The 20,634-nt window shown below is 36.8% G+C and overlaps 2 protein-coding genes across 2 annotated transcripts; one reads left to right on the plus strand and one right to left on the minus strand.

Annotated features, from left to right (window-relative positions):
- The first annotated feature begins 3,699 nt into the window (after nucleotides 1-3,699).
- Nucleotides 3,700-6,541, plus strand: LOC149420754 (ubiquitin thioesterase otubain-like). The gene is made up of 5 exons (XM_089635509.1): nucleotides 3,700-3,889; nucleotides 3,967-4,266; nucleotides 4,416-4,631; nucleotides 4,788-4,898; nucleotides 5,490-6,541. The coding sequence occupies exons 1-5, from the start codon at nucleotides 3,785-3,787 to the stop codon at nucleotides 5,577-5,579; spliced, it is 822 nt and encodes a 273-aa protein (XP_089491635.1). The 5' UTR covers nucleotides 3,700-3,784; the 3' UTR covers nucleotides 5,580-6,541.
- Nucleotides 6,542-11,112: 4,571 nt separating this feature from the next.
- On the minus strand, nucleotides 11,113-16,798 carry LOC149420755 (uncharacterized). Its single transcript, XM_089635203.1, has 2 exons — nucleotides 16,501-16,798; nucleotides 11,113-14,883 (listed from the first exon to the last, which is right to left on the minus strand). The coding sequence occupies exons 1-2, from the start codon at nucleotides 16,618-16,620 to the stop codon at nucleotides 11,659-11,661; spliced, it is 3,345 nt and encodes a 1,114-aa protein (XP_089491329.1). The 5' UTR covers nucleotides 16,621-16,798; the 3' UTR covers nucleotides 11,113-11,658.
- Nucleotides 16,799-20,634: the final 3,836 nt, after the last annotated feature.

The following is a 20,634-nucleotide window of genomic DNA, read 5'->3' on the forward strand; positions in this document are numbered from 1 at the left end:
AGGGTAGTGAATGACATTCCAAATCTATAAGTTTCAATCAAAAATAGTCCGAATAAATATAGTTTATTGAGATATAAATCTATGTTTTTTTATGTACTTACTTTAAAAAACGCTGGAAAGTAAAAAAATGTAAATAAATTAATAAAGTAATGCTGTCTCGTCGATTACTAAGTTATTATCGAGCAAGGAGACGAGGGAAACTGCTGATGAAAAGGGACAAACGCAGTCAAAATTTGAATTATGAAGGCGACGAGATCGCGACAAAATCAAAACTTGAATTCTTTTTAAGAAATGAATGGCGGCTCACAGACAAAATATGGTACTTTGGTGTGGCAACACTTTGGTGGGTAAGTACTTCATTTGTAATAAATTGGCAACACCAATATTTTCATACTTGCAATGATTCACAACAAACATATGAGTGGGTGGTTTATTTTGCTAGAAGCAAATAGGGGAAGAGTTATGGCAAGAGTGGTTCGGGGCGTATAACTCCCGCATGACCTTGTAACCCTGATGGGAGGAGTTATTCAATACCCAAATTCTTATAGACAAAGCTGTTGTGGCTGAAAGCTCAGATCTCATTGGCTTAGAGCAAAAATTGTAGTTTGATCTCTCGCTCTCTACCATAGCGACTTGTGTAACAGAAAGAGAAGCTAAGCATGCTTTATGCTCCGATAAAAATTAACGGTAATTTCCAAGACGCCATTTCGTAAGTTGAAAAGTCAGTTGATGTTTTTACGTAAATATTTTGAATTTTTTTTCACCCATCTAAAAATAATGTTACGTGCTAGAATTCTTCAAGGTGATAAATTAATGCCGTGTTGTGTTAAAGTGTGTTATCCGGTCTATCTCCACCAATTGAAAGAAGGACCCGAACTCGTTGTAAAATACAGGTACTAACCTCTCGTTCTTTGATACAATGTTCCTGATTCCTGAATGTACTTCATTGGCTAATAATTTAATTAATTTTCCTTTTCAGACCTATCCGTATTCCGACGCGATACAATACCACGTATTAGGATGCTAAAACTGTTAAAAAAAGCCACGATTACATCATACAAGGTCATTTAAACCTCTCCAGAATTGCATCATGTAAGTATTCAGATTTAACCAGCATTTTCCATGATGTTTGCTGACGACAGAGCTGTAGAAATTATATGAAACCCTTGCAGGAGAATTTGAATAACTTCTAGTGCTGTGGCAATAATAATGAACACTTAAATTTGTTGAATATGTATTTTGTGTATATATTCTTGTATTTTTGTGCAAGGTCAAATTAAATCCTATTAAGTTGTTGCAGTAAGACTGGGTTCGATTCCTAGTTGAGACCGTTACTTTTTATTTTTCTGTGTCTTGTTCTGTTTCATGTTTTGTTTAGATATATTAGTTTTATCTTCTACTTCAATGATAAATCAATGCTCAATACATCGGTTGTACTGACCCTGTTTTGTATTACTGTCCATTGTCTTTTTGAAAATAAAAAGTATTTTTATGTGTGCATAGCTGTGGGTTTTTTTTTATTTTCCTTTTCCTGCATTCCAATATTTTTATTTTTAAAATATAATTTTTGTGGGCTATTGAATGAACGATGTTCGCTGGGTGTAGTTATATTGTTTATGGTTACACTTTTTTTTAAATGGCCTTGAGATTTATTTATGGTCCACGATATATTTACCTGTCTGGACCAAACGACCGTTTTATCTGTGGTTGTCTGTGGTTAAGGGGGTGACAAAATGGCGCCATACAAAAAGCCCGAAGATATCGATCTAGAGAGTGGTTTATTTATGGAGTGGTTTATTTATGGGGACAATATCCATATGTCAAACGAATGAACATTAATACATGATTAATACCTTTTCTTCTAGTAACCCTCATATATATAACCTTAGATTATTAATACAGCGCCCTCGAGGTGCTTTTTCGCAAAAAAACGCAAAGAAAATTATCAATTTATTAATAATAAATTGGTAATTTATAAGGTTTAAGGTTTTTTGAGTTATTACCTTCTCAATTTATTATAAGTCAGAATACCATTGTATACACACTGAATGTACTGGCGTCGTAAATCGTGACCTAAAAAATGAATGAATTGTTCACATACTCATGGCTTCTTCAGTTGGTAGATAATATTTTAATTAAACATCTAAAGCAGGGTACTCACCTAACCGTGAAACATGTAACGTATCTGATACTGTATCAAGTGAGTACGTAGGCACGAGCCTACTACGAGCCGCTCGCGGGTGGAGCGCAGTGTGCTCGCAGCGACCCGCCGACGGTGGTTTCACTGCGAGCACTAAAGGCGGATCCGGGAGCTCGTAGCTGGATACGCGGTTACCGTGGACGAGCCGTACCCACTTGCAGATTGATACAGTATCAGTTACGTTACATGCTACACTCTTGGTGAGTACCCTGCTTAATAACTACCATTCCAACATTTGACAATTACCAAAGAATCGCATAATCCCAAATGCGGATATATCAAATCATATTAGGTAGTACGTAACCAATGTTAAGCCCCGGACGCGTATTTCATTTTCCACTTTAATAGGAAGCAGGTTTGTTATCTTTCTAAACTCGTATTTAATGGAAGGCACGCGTCCTCCAATCGTGCACGGGTTTGCAACCCGCTCAATTGGTGATTATAAACCCGTGCATGATTGGAGGACTTGCGTCTCGAATTGAACCCTAGTTTAGAAAGAAAATTATCGTAAAAAAACCCGTGTGTGTTTCAAACCAGTACCGGCCTCCTATCGAACAAGGAAAAGGAAATACCCAGCCCGGACAAAACATTATGGGCGTGAGCACACAGAGAGCGGTCAGAGTTCTGCGTTCTAGTGACCGTTGACCGCTCAAGAGTTCCAACGCACACAAGCGGCGTTCAAATTCTCGCGTTCTAGTTTCGTTTGGGTCTTTGCATATGCAACATGTCACTAGAAAGTTCATCATCCGTGAAAATATATTGCTCTTGTGGAGCTTAACAGCTTCTAAAAAGAAAAGAAAGTATTGGGTGCACCTAATCAACACAACGCGAGAAGAACAAGGCGAATTTACTAATAATAAAATTTACTTAAAATTTAAATTTACTAGTAGCAATTTCAAACCAAGCTTCGACTTTTTTTTCGCGTTTTTTATAATTTACATCACTTAAATCGTATAACAAACTCCTTTCCCTAACCAATTCAATTAACTTTTCTGTGTTTGAAACCTCAAACATCGCGGCGTTCTGGCGTTCTCTGCCTCGGCGGCAAAAGAACTCTTAGAACGCGGCGTTCCGTTTTGACCGCCGCGGTCTGACTGCCCGCTGTGTGCGTTGTTGTTATAGTATCAGTACATTCTAATGAACGCCGAACGCAGAACTCGGAACTCGGAACTCCTGACCGCTCTCTGTGTGCTCACGCTCTATAGGTGTTTTACACGATACTTTTTTCATATAATATATATCGATCCCCGATCCCCAATTCTGGATCATAGAGTAAAGATCTGTACAATTAGAGGCGTTACTTCCATTCCGTTAAAACTCCGAGCGATTAATTCGATCATCCGTTCTTTTGATGTTTCGATGAAAATATTTCGATCATGTAAATGTTTCGAGCATGCCCATCACTAGCATGTATACTGTATATACACGCGAACTTACTGAACATGTGTATATCGATGTATATCGTAATATAGTATCAACACCAACATATATATTATGGTATATTTATGAACACCAACCTGAAGTTAGGCGCGTGTAAAACGGCGGAATGTTTCATTTGTCATTTTTACTTGAAAAATAATAAAAATGGCGAGTTGTGAGGATGTTGCTGGATGCGCCGGCAAACCAACAGAACCAACGATTAACCAAGATGAACTTATTATGAAACAACAAAGGCAAATTGAACAGGAGGTAAAATCCATATAATATAGTAAATTATCACTTTTCGTTTGCCACCCAAATTGCAGTCGATTTGACTAATTTGTTAGATTTCAGATAATATACCTTTAATCGGAGATCAAGAGTCTTTATCGACGCTAAAAGAAGAATATTCAGATGATCCTGTGTATTGTTTGAAGGCAAATTATTTGTCGTCAAAATACAGATGTATTCGTCGAACCCGGCCGGATGGAAATTGCTTTTTTAGGGCATTTTCGTACGCGTACCTCGAGCACCTCCTGACTGATAAAAGCGAATATGACAAGTTCTACAATTATGCCGAAAAATCCAAGGATGAGCTCGTGGCGTTAGGCTTCTCGCAATTCACAGTTGAAGACTTCTATGACACCGTGAGTAAATTTATGTTTATCTTCCATTCAAACACAAAATCTAGTTGTCATTATGGTTTAAGTATCTTTCATACAAACTTCATCAGGATGTCTCAGTTGGGCATCACATTGTTAATGAAAGCATTCCCTGCACTATTTGTGTTTTCTAGTTTATGGAAGTCTTGCAAAGAGTTGGAGCGGATTTTGGAAAAGATGCCACAACTAGTTCCCGAGAAGAGCTGCATAAGATATTCAATGAGCAGAGTTACTCTGACTACGTTGTGGTTTACTTGAGACTGATAACGTCGGGTCAGCTTCAGACTGATCAAGACTTTTACCAGAACTTCATTGAAGGTGACCGGACTATCTCAGAGTTCTGCCACCAGGTACTGCCAGATAACTAAAATACTTTATTTATTTTTACATGTCACTATCGCTGTGCTAATTCCATAATGTATATGCCGTGTTACGACCTTTTACAAAATTTTTGGTCTTTTTCAAATATGAATTATTATATTTCATATATAATTTTGTTGTTGCAGGAAGTTGAGCCAATGTATAAGGAATCTGATCACATCCATATAATAGCGCTGTGTTCTGCCTTGAAAATAGGAGTTACCGTTCGTTATATGGATCGCGGGGAGGGAGGAGAGGTATGTACTATTAGTAGAGGTATGAGACATGCCGCAAAAATTATTAAAATAAACTCTAAAATACGCCCTTAGACTAGTTTTTTAAACTACCCAAACTATGACCTACTTTACAAAATAGGTTCTTAGTTTGGGTTTTATTAACCCCCTTGGGCAATTTTCGGAGATATTCTTCAAAGACCACGAACAACCGTAGAGTCTCCCAGCCTGACACGGTCTCTTAAAGTTGTGCATTTTGTATTATGGTGAGAATTATGATAATGAGAATATTCCATGACACTATATAGTTTAAGAATAAATGAGTTATATAGTTATGGTCGATGCCTCAGTTGCTTTTTAGGTCGGCTTAAGAGATATTTACTTTTGGCAAGTTGTGTTATCGGGTAGGAATCCTGACAACTAAATCTGATTCATGACATTTCTGATTGTACTGAAAACATCATTAACATTTTCATTTAGTTGTTGCTAATGTACTTTGAATTTTTGTTAAATCCTCCATTCATTGATATTTATAGATACCACTCATGTCTTGGCAGCTTAAATAAAGGTTGTGTAATCTATATTATGATAAACAGGTATGAATATTGTTTCCAGGTTATTGGACACGACTTCCCCGACGGCACCCCGCCATTGGTTCACCTCCTGTACCGCCCCGGCCACTACGACATCCTTTACTTGTCATAATATCCATCCTCGGGTTTCTGCTGGAACACGGTCAGGTGCCCCCCGCATCCTAGACAGATCGCCGTGCCACATTATTTATCAATGCATATTGCTATCTCATTTAATTATAGTTAATAATAAAACAGTGAGGCTGGACGTGCACGGGTGACATCACTGTTTCACGCACTCGTACATCACAACAGTGATGAAACTGTTGCGCCGGGCCAACTACCCATAGGCCTAACACTTCACTGCTATAAAACAAGCTGAAGTAGGGAGTACAGAAGATACTTGAATTTTTGTACTAATGCGGAGTGGAAAATAAACATTTTGTATACGTAGCTGTGTTTTAAGTCTTTTTGGTCAATTTAAATTTAGATTACTTCTGTCCAAAGGAGTTCTAAATAAAATCACAATGATCTTTTGGGTTGTTTTTAAAGTGAATTGTAAAATAGTGAGTTATACATAGATTCATTTCTTGTGGGATGTTACCTCGTGGCGCAGGCATTATTTATTTTAAAATATAGAAGGGTGAAGTGTTTTGGTCAGTTGATTGGATTTCGTGACATTCAATGTAAAATCTGGTTGGGTTAGGGGTGTCTAGTCCCAACAAGGGAGCACGACTTTGAGCCCACAATCGTCTTCCAAAGCGCCGGCATGTCCATATGGTAATCTGACATTAATACGTACATTTCGTTTGTGGGCTTTTTACCCTCGGCACACTACACAGGTCTATGTTGCAGGAGTTTGGCGTTCCTAAGGTTGATCCAAACTTTTTGGTATTTTCGTTAATAGTTCCGTTCCAGAGCGAGCCTTTTTTCGACCAAGTAAATTAGTCCATCTCTGTGCAACCCTCAATCAGGCCGACCAGCAAAGGTCATCCGTTCATTACTTATTTGATTATATTTGTTTGAATATTATGATGTTTGTGAGAGACCATTGTATTTACACTCAAAATAAACAGTTTTAAAATATGTACACAATTTTTTATTGTATGTTCCATGAATCTTTTTCTTCTCATCTTTTCTGTATTTTAGAGTACAGGTCATGGCGGTGTTATCAATGTTTTGTATACTTAAACACACCATTGTGTGCGAGAAAGAGACCAAGTTAAAATATAACAGTTTTGTTGCTGCATCAATAATGAGGCGATGAAATATCACTATCCCTAGTGATATTTCATCCCGTCTTAAAAAATTTATATGGCTTTTGAAATAGTTGCCGCAACTAAAGTTGCTCATGTGCGCCTGGACTTAATTTAGGTCAAAATGGTTTGCTTAGCAACATTATAAAAATCTATATAAATAAAAATGTGAGAATGTTTATTTGTTTAAAATCTTAAATCTCCGAAAGTTCTTCATTGATTGCTTTGAAATTTTGACACAACGTTGCATTAGAATATGTGTGTTTATATTATGTAGATGTCACCTGTGACAGGTAGAAAATGTGCTTTTTTGAAAAACAGTGCCATCTGTTGGACGTAAAAGCAAAATGCGCTATTTTTTCTCTATCTGTACAGGCAGACTGAGCCAGACTTTTATATACTGTGGCGGGGTACAGTTGGTATGTTAATACATATTTTGTTAATCACCGAGAGCCTTTGTCTTCAGTTATACTGTTTGTTGGGACTAGAATTGAATTTTGAAAAAGATAACAAAAATATAATAACGAAAAATAATCTATTAATTAAGATTTAGGTACTAAATCGCATATTAAATGGGCGTGGCAAAAACAGGTTCATTGTGATTTTATTTGTGTGATTTGAATGCCAATTTGTTCTACAGAAAAAGTGCTGAAGAATGGTATCATTAAAACTAGCAAAATTGATTTAATTGCTTCATAAATGAAGAAAGTTTATCGAGGCAAAAATCAGCTCATTGTGTATAAAACTGTACAAAATGGGCACATTATCATCATATACAAAACAAAAATAAGTTGACTACAAATTCATTGCTATTCTGTTCATACATTTTCTGTGTCAATAAGCGTTGACAATACGACATTGGAACTATCAGTTACATATTTCCTTTGTGCTTTTACGTCGTGTGTTTTGCTTGCTGAGAACCTCAACGGTTCTCAATCTTGGAGTACACTGGTTTCATGGGATGGTGCACAACACCACAGCCATATAACCAACACCTCTGCCACACGTCACCTCAAACGGTTCGCTACGTTTGGTGACTTAGCGGGGGTGCCCGGGTTCATGGGGAGAGGTTTGTCCGAGTCTTGACAACGGATGCACCTGCCCACCGACTGGGTGGCAGGCCGGATCAGGAGAGACCGGTTGAGGGAGACTCTCTCAGAACATTGCCTTGCACCGCAGTTGGAGCGATGGATTCATAAGTTTGTCACTCCTGGACATACCGGTCTCCCGATTCCTACCCATCTCTCATACCTTTTTTCCTCCCCTTCCTTTCCTAAAAAAACCCTCCACACAGCATCCCCAAAGATGACATAGGCCCTGAGGGGGAATTATTTTCTTCAGGACCTCCTGTGTGGAGCTAATGCAATTTTTTTTTTAAAATGAGACGTAAATAATGAACAAAGAGGTAAGGAGAATTGTATGACTTGAAAGTGAATGGTTGAAGAGGTTGGGAATGCCCAAGGAAATATAATAACATTATTTAAATGCACCCAGTTGTCTAGAATTCGCAACCTCAAACCATTTAACATCATTGTTTAAAATTGGAACATCGGGCATAAGTCAGCTAGTGGATAAAGTATAAATTCCAATGAATAGCTCATTCTTCTTTTTGTTCTGCAAAATTATCATTTTGTGGACAAGCCTGTTTTTGCAAGGTGTACCCTTCATATCTAAAATGGCACAACGTTTTTAAATATAAATTTCATCTATCAACTTAATTTCGCTTTTCAACATTAAATATGGAACTATAATTGGAAAAAAATGATTCTTTCTTCGACACCGTGAAAAGAAAATGAACGATGACAATGGAATTACTTATATTTTTTTAACGCAAGTTGGACAAAACCATAGACCTAACATTCGAGTAGTAAGTAGGTCTGCCATAGGTCACCCCAAAGTGGTTCGCTATGTTTGGTGACTTAGCAAGGGGAGCCGGGGTTCATCGGGTGAGGTGTATTCAGGATGCGCCTACCCAGCAGCTGTGTGGCGTGCCAGATCGGAAGAGGCTGATTTGGGAGACCCTTTGCCCCCTTCGACAGATCTCTTGACCCATCGCCATGCGCGCCATTGGGAGGTAAATAGTCATTGTCCGTTACTCCTGGACACACTGATTCCTACCCAACCCTAATACCTTCCCAGAATTTCCTCTCCCTCCTTTTCCTGTAAACAGACCCTCCACACAGCATCACAAAAGATGACACCACCCCCGAGGAAAATTATTTTTCTCAGTGCCTCCTGTGTGGGGTTTGTAAAAAGAAGGACTTACCAACTAAACCCAATTGGAGCAGGTGGATGAGTTTGTGTATTAGGCAAGTATTTTTACGAGACATGGGAAGGCTGACAGAGATATTGACAGAAGGGTAAATGCAGGTAACTCCATTAATGGAGGGCTGAACACGGTTAGCATTAACAAAAAATTGTCCAAAGATGCAAAGATAGGAAGTGAAGCGTGGAACTGGCAGAGGAAGGATGAAAGTATACTGTATGTGTGGTAAAACCATGTATGATTGTGTGAAAAATGTGGAGATCCGCAAAGAATGCAAGGCTGATGTAAGCATAATGATTAAGAATAAGAAAGGGACACTTAGATGGTTTGGGCATCTAGAGCGAATGAACAAATAGGAGTGTAAGGAGAATATATGATACGGATCGGGGTTGTTGGGAGAAGAGCGGACGTGATTTAACCGCTCCGGTTTGTTTAATCCTTTCAGAAGGTTTCCCTTGTTAAGAGATTGCTTAAAAGTGTTCAACATCCCTGTTTTATATAGTGCTTACCTTCTTATTTCACGAAATGCTCGTAACTTTTACCGTTTAACCGGATATTGCATTTGTTATAGCATTTTAAACTGATAAAATTTGAAAAGTGAAGCCAGAACAAAAACTCTCAATGCGACCGGAGCTTGGCCCCTCAAGTGTCAAGTGGTGTCATTAGTTCGGGATTTACGGGACCTCTTTAACCGAGGATATCTACCTATAAAACAGATAAGCCATATTTTATTTAATATTTTTGTTTTTTGTTTCAGATGACACACATACAATTGTTCACTTTGATTTTGGTTCAAGATTTTGTTTATGATAGCCTACGATAAGCGAGCCCTCTAAGTCCGAGACAGAGGTATGAAATCGTTGGACCACGACACAATAGAAGAAATTGTAATTTTTAATTTCTTTGTTGAATTTTTATTTTATTTTATTTAGGTATTAGAGCCAGGAAAGGGTCAAGAAGATGGTTGGATGGCCGCCAAGGTCTGTTATCTATGTGAGGATATTGTGTCAGCGCTTTATTAGCAGCAGACACATACCTGGACGGATGATGAACCTCGTGCTGGTACTGTTGGTGGAAGCCGTAGACTCTCTTGCTGCAGCAGCTGGTCCAGTTTCTTTACCACCTAGGATCATTGCTGCAGAATCTCCATCTTCTATATTCGTCGAACGTCACAGCGGTGCTGCCAAGGTCTGGTATCTATGTGAGGATATGGTGTCAGCGCTTTATTAGCAGCAGACACATACCTGGACGGATGACGAACCTCGTGCTGGCACTGTTGGTGGACTCTCTCGCTGCAGCAGCTGGTCCAGTTTCTTCACCACCTAGGATTCTTGCTGCAGAGTCTCCATCTTCTATCTTTGTGTCACCTGTGCCTGGTCTTCATTTTACTTAACTTCACTTTATTTTTGTAATATTTAATTTTTTGTAATACCTGCATAAACTGTAAAGCGCCACTGAGGTGATATCTCACAAAAGTGGTGCTATACAAATTGTCCAATATTATTATTATTAAATGTGAATGGTAGAAAAAATCAAGTGAATCAAATACTTGAGTGGGACCATGTCAAGAGTTAGAATGATAGCAGAGTATGTATGAATGTGAATGTTGCGTGATTGCCATGAAAAGTTGATAAAATGCATTATTATCAATGAGTCTACACCAACATCTACCCGATCGGATGACGGGAAGTGGGTCAATTTCCACTTCCAAGATCTGAATTCATTCATTCATGAAAACAAAATCGATATTTAAAAAATAGTTAATATGAACAATGGCGTTTGTCGTTCTCCCTTCATCTGATCTCGGCCCCAAGTTCACTCACTTGAAATTCTGCTGTAGGTGAGTCCCCCGGACTGCATGCAATACAAACATCTATAATATAGCATGTGTGTGGGATGAACTACTGACGTTTGTTGTTCTCCGCTGTCCCCCGGTCCGCATGCAATACAAACATCAATATTACAAGAACGGACATCACCAGCCCCGTCTACCACAAATACTTCAATTCCAATTTCCAATAGACTGACTAGATGAAGAAAACTTATAAAATAAAATAAAACATAGAATGAATTATCAATGTTAGTTTATTATTAAGAATTAACAAAACTGTACTTAAAAATAATCCATACAACTGCATGTTTTTTATTTTTTACTTATTTTTACTTTTGACAATGGGACTCGAAATAAAGACACTTAAAAAGTAATAATTATTATCATTGTCTTTTATAAACATTACACATTTAATTTAAAGTAAACGTCGAAGAGACTCATATTTTTAAAGTGAAACCAAGGAATGTGATCAAAAACTAGCAAACTTATGTAACTAATTTGGAATTATAATATAAGCAAACAAATTGGCTATAAGCCCTTTGTGCAGTCAAATCGAAAGAATAAAATGAAGTCTTGTTTCAGGAGGTAAAGACTTGTTGGTAGAGAAACAACACCAACTTACACTCATCACTCCAATGGTTTATTCATATTTTCTCTAATAATTTTGGTATAATTCAAAACACAGTTACAGAAAGCAAAAACCCTACTGAAATAATGAACAATCAATTAAGTATCGCAAGACACTTGTGACTATTTAAAAATGCATTCTGGTGTAAAACATGTGTGCCATAAATAATGACTGCAATCAATCAAACGTATGTATTCATCGACTACCACAGTAAGAAATGAAAAGCAAGAGTTATTGGCAGAAGTAAACTCCATCTGGCTCCCTTTTTGGTTTCATACCCGCAAAGAAACCTTTAATATCTTCTTCCTTGACCACTTCCTTCTTGTCCTTGAACGTTTTGAGAAATTCTAGCAATTTCTCTTTCATTCTGTTGTATTCCGTAATAGCGTTGATCTGTTGAACATGGCCCAAGGAAGATAATGCATCCATACCCTTCTCATACTGCGAAGAGGAGGTTTCAGTTTTAATTTTTCCCAAATGTTCGTAAGCCGTAATGGTATCTTCCACATCGATGAGAAATGAAACCTTTCTTTCGCTGTACATGTCCAAGCAAGTTGGACAGGAGCAAAGCATTGAACGCCAGTCTGAAGGCCAGAAAGCCGCTCCCTTGCGATTCAGCCTCAGGCAAGTTGCGGGTCTTATGCAGTCCATTACTTCACTTTTAATTTTCTTGGCTATTCCTCTAATAGTAACATGATCATGCTCCAATTTTCTTTTCTTGTCTTTTACTTCACTATTGGTTTCATTTTCATTAGTTTTGGGTTCTGCATCTTTAATATTTGAGTTAGGGGTTACAAGTTCAGAAATTTGGGTATTTTCTATAATTGGCACAAAATCAACAGGTTTTTCATTGGAGTCTGGTATTATTTCACTTCCGTGGTTTGTACCTATTTCTCCAATATCACCTTTCAGTTGGAGAGTTTGATTTGAAACGGGGGGTTCTTCTGTTTTATCACATGCTAATTCACTTGTGTTATTAACATCTGATGGTTTCTCACATGTATCCATCAATTCAACCATTTCAGAAACAGTGTTGGATGTGACATCAGTCATCGCAGATGCCGATTCCTTGGAAGCAGCATCATTTTTATCACTAATTGCAACTTCAGGCGTTTCGCTTATTTTAGACTGTTCAACGACATCATCTTCTCCAGAATTATTTGCACTGACGTCTCTCATTTGTACAGATTGGGCTTCATCTGGAGTGATAACATTCAATTCTGCCTCCTCACGCAGTTTGGTGTCATTTGAGTTTGGCCCTTGAATTGCTGAATGGTTTGAATCCACACTTGCCATGGAATTTGTAGCTTCCAAACTTGTGTTATCAATATTAAGGTTGTCTTTTGATTCATTGTTCACAATTGAACCACTTTCAGAATGGGGTTTAGAATCAATAACTGCATCGACAGACATTACATTTTCCTGGAAATCAGTGCCATCTGGATTTGAATTAGCTTTGTTTTCTGGCTCTATATCAATGTTGACATTCGATTCTTCTGTAATTTTGTCAATTGTTTCCACTTCTAACTTTGATGAAAAATCATTTCCATTTTCAACAGGTTTTTCAGTGACAATATCAGTATTATTTTTGGTTACAATCTCAGGTTCAGTAACATTATAGATATCCTTTTCAGCTGGAATTATTATGTCTGGAATAACATCACTAGCTTTTTCTGCTGTACCCTCATTTTCAGCATCAGTGATGTTATGACTTTTTTTTTGATCAGTAACATTATCAACATCATTAACTTTTTCAGCTGCTAATTCAGAATCCTTAATAACAAAACTGATTTTTTCATTTGTAATATTATCAATATCTTTTTCAGATTCAGTAATATTATCAATATTTTGTTTAGTGGATAACTTCGGTTCAGTAACATTATCAGTATCTTTTTCAGCAAATAACCCTGGATTAGTATTATCAATATCTTTTTCAGCAAATAACTCTGGTTCAGTAATATTATCAATATCTTTTTCAGCAGATAACTCGGGTTCAGTAATATTATCAATATCTTTTTCAGCAGATAACTCAGGTTCAGTAACATTATCACTATCTTTTTCAGCAGATAACTCAGGTTCAGCAATATTATCAATATCTTTTTCAGCAGATAACTCGGGTTCAGTAATATTATCAATATCTTTTTCAGCAGATAACTCAGGTTCAGTAATATTATCAATATCTTTTTCAGCAGATAACTCAGGTTCACTAATATTATTAATATCTTTTTCAGCAGATAACTTAGTTACAGAGTTATCCTCACACTCTTGAATTGTAATGTTATCAGTATCTTTTACAGGCTCAGTTTCAGTAATATTATCAATCAAATCTTTGGGAGTTGTATTTTCATCATTATTTTTCACAACCTTCTCTGCATTGATTTCTCCGTCAGGGTTTGAAACTAAAGAGCTGTCAACAGCAACGGGGATTTCAACATCAAATTCAGATTTTTCACCGGTGTCACTTTTATCGGGAACAATTTTCTCTGTAGTTTTTTCATCAGGGTTTTGAGTGATGACTTCTGCATTTTCTGATGTTATTGCTTCTATTACTGAAGGATGATCAACCTCCATTGATTCTCCTTCATCAACAGGCTTTATTGTCGAAATATCATTTGGAGGACTCTCTGAAAATGTTAATTCGGTAGATTGAGCATTAATTTCAGATTCCGATGAGTTAGTTTGTATCTTCGATATGATGCCATCTTTAGCATCTGGTTCACTCTCCGAATTTCCGATTGGGACATTGAGCTTGATAAGGTCACCTGAGCCGGAAAGTAATTCTGCATCAGACTCAACTTGGTCTTTGGCAGAACTAATCTCATTATTGGAAACAAGAACTTCGCCCACCACAGACTGTGGATTTTCAGTCGGATTTATGGTTTCTGTGACTTTTTCAGACTGCTCAATCGACTTTTCGTTTGCATTTTCAGAAACATCAGTAGTTACATTCAGTTCCATGCTGACATCATTGTCAGTTTTGTTTTCAACTGAAACTGCGTAGCATAAATAATCATCCAAGAATTCATTGTTGGCCATGCATGTCTGACAAATCATTTCAGCGTATTGATCAGGAGGTGGCAATTTAGAATCTAAATGCTGGGAATGCAACCAATCTTCACAAACAATACACTGAATCATCTCATCTTCTGGTTCAGTTGCGTCAGGGTCTGGGTAAGGTCGGTGGCAGACACAATACAACCCAGAGAAATTTTGGTTGTATTGGTTTAAAGAATTTGGTTCTGATTTTTGGCCCGTAAAAGAGCAAGGCTTAGATTTGAATTTAGGCCCGCCACAGTCGCATCGGAAGTTCCTCTTAGTGTACAGTTCGACGAAGGTGTGCTTCTCGTGGCATGCGAGACTACAAGCCAGGCACACTCCGGAGCGAAGGGATGGGTCATCCACTGACTCAGGGCAGCAAGTCAAGCAGGCATACAAGGCTTGCCTTTTTATGTAGCCCTGAAATAAATAATACATTATTAATGTCTTTCTTACACTGGTCAAAATAGGAATCCGAAATCTGCTGAGATAATATTTATTTTTAACAAAGATTTGGTGGGACGTGTAGTTGATGAAGCAATAAAATGTTAGATTTTAAATTTTATTAATTCGCAGTTGATAAAATGCACTTGATCTTTGGTTAGGAACGCGCTAGGCAGCCAGGCTGCCCGGCCAACATGATTTACAATTTTGTATGAAAATGTATTCAGGCGTACGTACTAGGCAGCCAAAGATCGCTGGCTGCGGAAGCTAGTTGATATAGGGGGCCAGCTGCCAGTACGACTAGCTAATGTAAGTGGCTTCTACACTGCCTGCAAGCATTGGCTGCCTAGTGCGTTTCAAACCTTATGTACATTAAGGTCTAAATAGCAGATGCGAAAATCTCACTTTGAAAATTTTAAAACCACTTAAAAATCATTTTAAAGAAAGCAAGCTCCTTTGGGTAAAATTTTCTAATCACAAAAAGATGCATTAATTTTCTCCTATTCCGCTTCACTCTTAATACGCAATATTTCACTTTCAACTAAATGGATTTAGCTTTATTAATTCAAAACATGATTTATTATGTCGGGGGAGACGGTAATATACGCACTTTTAATTTTAATTTCGTTTATTAAGTCACTTACGCGATATGTCAATTAGTATGCGGCGCCGCCGAAAGCGACTATGTTCATATCAAGAGTTGGATTATATTCATAATATCGTAATTCATACCTACAAAATATTTCATAGATATTGCTGCCAACCAAAAAAAATTAGTATTGCCATATTAAATAAATAATATCATCGTGTATAATTAATCCATATTAATATGTAAGTCAATGTATTATTTATAACAAATAATCAACAGATAATTAAATAAAATAACCCGAATAACAAACAAATAGAATAAAATGTGATTAAACGTATTCCGTTTAGGTTAGGTTAGGTTAGAACATGGAAAATAGGTATTAGAATTAAATCACAAACCAGTCTATACAAACCTAGCGTAGCCCACATACTATTTGAAAACTGGGATGTAACTCTAAAGGGGACGCGAGCAGGCGTTATTAAAGGGGCATTTTTTGCTATAGAAAATCACAGATTAGGTTAGGTTATATATATATTAATTTAATATTTTCAAGATTTTATTTTCTTTAACTGAATTAGTTAGTAGGTAGGTACTGTACCTAACCCGCGCACTGGCTAGGTAAATAACTAGTTGTGGTATTTTCGGCAAATGTCACATTATTTTGTTTCTTTGAAATCTCGTGTGACATATCGCGTAAGTGACTTAATAAACGAAATTAAAATTAAAAGTGCTTATTTTTCCGTCTCCCCCGACATAATAAATCATGTTTTGAATTAATAAAGCTAAATCCATTTATTTGAAAGTAAAATATTGCGTATTAAGAGTGAAGCGGAATTCGTAACCTTTACCAAAGATGCAAAGGTCCGAAAATGTTGAGATGAGTTTCGTAAATTCGATGAGAAGGAATTTATGGCGGTTTTAGATAGGGAAATCAATTCAACGACATTTTTATGCACGGAACCAAATATACATATAAACGCAATAAAATTTTCTTCGATCCTTACCAATGGATACGTGCAATTTTTATCGTCACTAGCTCCCAGTACAGCTTCGGCATCTTCTTCGAAAGCCTCTTGTTCCTTCAGTACGTCGACCATCGTCACGCTATTTTCATCCCCCTCCATGTTACGACTTATTTATCTCCCTAAATTACAAATACTAAACAATCTCACGGCAGACAGATTGGTCTTAAAGGTAATTAAACCGCAATCGGCAGTTTTCAGCCGTTTGACCCGGTAATGGCGTAGAAAAATAAAAGACAGGATAACGTACAACACCGAGCCGAGAACCGATGAACGAGAATTCGAGAGAATCCAAAGAAAAATGACGCCGGCTAAGCAACATTTTCTATGATCCAAATGTCAATCCCGCCAAAAAAGGTGTTGCAAGTCTATGAAAATATATTTTTTAAGTACTTTATTCTGGTAGCAGACCGCAGCCCAGCCCGTTGGCACACCATACACCTAAAAAACCCACTTAAGGCGGCACACCCATGCGGGCCCGGTCCGGGACTGTCCCACAGTGGCGGATTTAAGCGCTAGCGCGATTTTGACCCCTGGTCGGCATGTTCCTGAAATATTTTTTTTTAAATAATGATTTAAATTTCACTGAAAATAAGATCCGGATCCTTATTGCAGAATAACTTAAATTAAATGAAAACTTAAATAATATATCAATTTGACTGAAGAAAATAAACTAAAATTGAATTAAACCTAATTTAAATTTAAGCAATTATAAATAATTATAATTAAACCTAATTTATGAACATTGGAAAACGACTAACACCAACAAAAACAGATACATTGAAAGACGGTGAAGCTTTGAAAGAAGTATTTGAAATGAAATATTTAGGAGTAACATTGGACTCCGAACTGACTTTTTCTCAAAATACAAAATAAATTATAAAAAAAAAAACAAAAAATCACTGTTTTGAAGAATAAGCACATTCCTAAACACATTCTCAGTAAAAATGTGTGCAATCAAAGATAATAGAATATAAGGAGATGTGCTTTGGGGGGCGCCCGACCGTCGGCGGATCGCGGTCTACGGTAGCGCCCTTGAGGTGCTTTTGCATAAAAACGGCGATATGTAAATCATCAAAATATTATTATATTACTGAGCGTGATTTCAATTCGTAAAGATTTCGTTCATTTAGTCGAGTTTCTGTTGTCGCCGAGTACATTTCGTCCTCGTTTTATTAAAAATGCCGTTTTGTTCAGTGCAACTTTGTGAAAGTGCGACACGCCAAGTGAACTTCAAAAGAACTGTAATACCATTTTTTGTGATATACAGATAGATGGAATCCTATTACAATACACATGAAATATACAAAGTTATAAATGAAACATTTTACAATAACCGATATTTTAGAGTTCTTGCCTAAAATGACTTTGAAATCTTCAAGGCCAATGTTGAAAATGTCAAGAGACCTAGAGGTATCATTTAGTAGCACCATACCTCTTGTCATGCCATGCTGGGCCATAACGTCCGTTCATCCGTTTGGAATACAGAGCAAGTCGTGGCATCGACCCTAAGCCTGTAAGCACAAAATAAGAATTCTACAAAATTAGATTTAACTACAAAAATGAATGTTTCCATACATCAATTGTATTTCTAATAGGTAATGTAAACCTGTAGTACAAACACGCAAATGAGTCTATGAAAAGAAATGATATGAGATGCTTCAGAAAAAAAACAGAGAGTCGAAAATCGTTGACGTTGACGAGCAATGAAAAAGTTTGGCGAATTACCAGAAAAAAAATTTGAAGAACACATAAACTAATTTAAAAATAATACATGTAGACAGAGGCGGCTCTACAGATCCAGGTGTTGTTGGTCATTTAAAAAAAATGTGTGACTAATCTTTATGTGATATTGTAAAAAAGGCCCATATATTATTATCTATATCAAATTTGTAGGTAAGTATGTCATAAGTCCGCGACTCAATACATATCATGTTAATATAGTAAACTGTAAATAAGTACACAGTCAATGTACGTACGGCAAATTATTTTAAAGAGATTAAGTTTTAATGTAGTTGTGCACAAAATTAAAGTTAAAATAAGAGTTTGAAACGCCCGTCCGCAGTATCCAAATATACTGGGTGTGAAGCTAAAAGTATGGTGGTTCCGTGGTGCGAAGCGACTCTACGTTTATCAATTCATCGTGCTGTCTCCCTCACGGCCATGACCTAAGCGTCCCTAAGCTTTCTTCGAGATCTAATTTTTACTGAGACGAAAGACATAGTGCCATCTCGTTTATTCTATGGCGCACATAGGGACAGAAGATGCTAAAGCCGAGGACGTTCATTAAATTAGTGAATCATGTGGACTTGTAAATAAAAGCTTCTATTAGAGACAATAGATGTCACTGATTATCGCTCGCCGCCGCCGCTATTTCATGGTACATTTCAAACAAATAAAGAATAAGACCAGTTGTTTATTAGTTCAATAATTAATTATTATTGTTGTCTTATAATTTTGGGGGATCAAACACCAATTGACCTAAGGGAAGAACCGCCCTGCATGTATAAGCATTGTACCAGGACATATATAACTATGTACCTATTTAAAACACAACAAATAAAATTAAAATATGATAAATACACGGGGCGCGCATTTACGCCGTGGTATTAAGGTATGTTTGAAGGTGTGCGGAATCAAGTTTTTATCTACTTGGAATTAATTATATATTTGTTAAATCACGGAAAATATTCTTCAATGTAGGTCCGTGCATTTCTTAAAATAATTAAAAACTTAACTTACTTACTGACGGACCGCCAAACGACTCTTGTCTTGTCACACACTCCTTGCCTCATTCTCATTCATACATTTTAATACTGTTTCGAAACGAATTATTGTACCTAAGCATACAAATAAATATGGACAAAGAACGTTAAACTATATGATTCCCAAATATGATTTAAGATTTTCACGGCCAAAAGTATATTTGTTATTTGTTTTTGGGTGTTATGCCGTGTTGCACTAACTACTTCTTTATCCAACGTTTCGGACAACGTTATAGTGTCCATCATCAGGGCAGATGTGTGACATCATGTCACAGCATAAAACCCTAAAAACAAATAACAATAAGCATATTTTAAATAATAATGGGCAAACAGAAAAAATCGTTATAAATAGATTCGCTGTATTGATTCGAGTACTTCTCCGACAGAATCAGCAACAAATGCGACTACAAAGGTTCTAACGTGGCACTCGTTGAATTGTTGCATAGCATGTAACCGCCCAAAGCCACCTGTGAACATATACGCAGGACTGTCAGTCAACTAAGTCATTCAAATCGAATGTTCGACATTAAAAAAAACCTATAACTGTGCTATGTCCGGTAATTACCCATTTAAGAAGTTGTAATAATTTTCCCCTAATTCCGATCGCCTCCAATGGGATCACTAGTTTCAAACACTTTAGAGTTGTCTATGAATAAGACCAAAATATATATTTTTTATTATTGAGTTCTTGAAAAAGTCCTGTAATAATAATATTTCAGTGCTTTTGTTTCTTTTGAAATCGGTATTGGTTGGGATCAATAATGAAAAATCTTTTTAAGTATTTTATGAAATACACGGAGATGTATTTTTCTATAATTTTTTCAATAACTGGCAATAAACTAGTTGGTCTATAGTTTTATATTTTCATGTGTTTTCCCCCTTTGTATATTGGCCGAATAATGCTACATTTAAGCTAATTCAGTATCTGCTTGAGACACAATTTTACTATTTAAAAACAATTTAAGAAATCGAAAAATCGAATTGAAGCTCTTCCAAACATAAAGCAAGGCTAAAAACGTGTCAACAGGAGTCCCTCAGGGATCAATTCCCCGTCCAACATTATAGAGAATATTTGTTTCACTCATGAATAAAATATTCACATAATGTGTATGCTGATGATGCTAGTCATATCGCATGTCATTGAAAAGGCACAAAACGTCGTATTCGAGTTAGAAAATGGATTCTTAGAAGAATTGAATTAGGTGCATCTAGCACTATTTTGGGAGAATTAGCATTATACTTTTGGGGATCTGGTGAGAGGCACGAAATAAAAGTCGGTGTCGTGAAGGTCACAGTATTTATTGGTGAGTCAGTTTGCCGTGATGAGAGTTGATGTAGGACTGGTGTTGTA

This window comes from Hesperophylax consimilis, chromosome 9 (assembly GCF_061612785.1).
Source record: "Hesperophylax consimilis isolate HC1 chromosome 9, BYU_Hcon_1.0, whole genome shotgun sequence".
In the NCBI taxonomy this organism is placed as follows: Eukaryota; Metazoa; Arthropoda; class Insecta; order Trichoptera; family Limnephilidae; genus Hesperophylax; species Hesperophylax consimilis.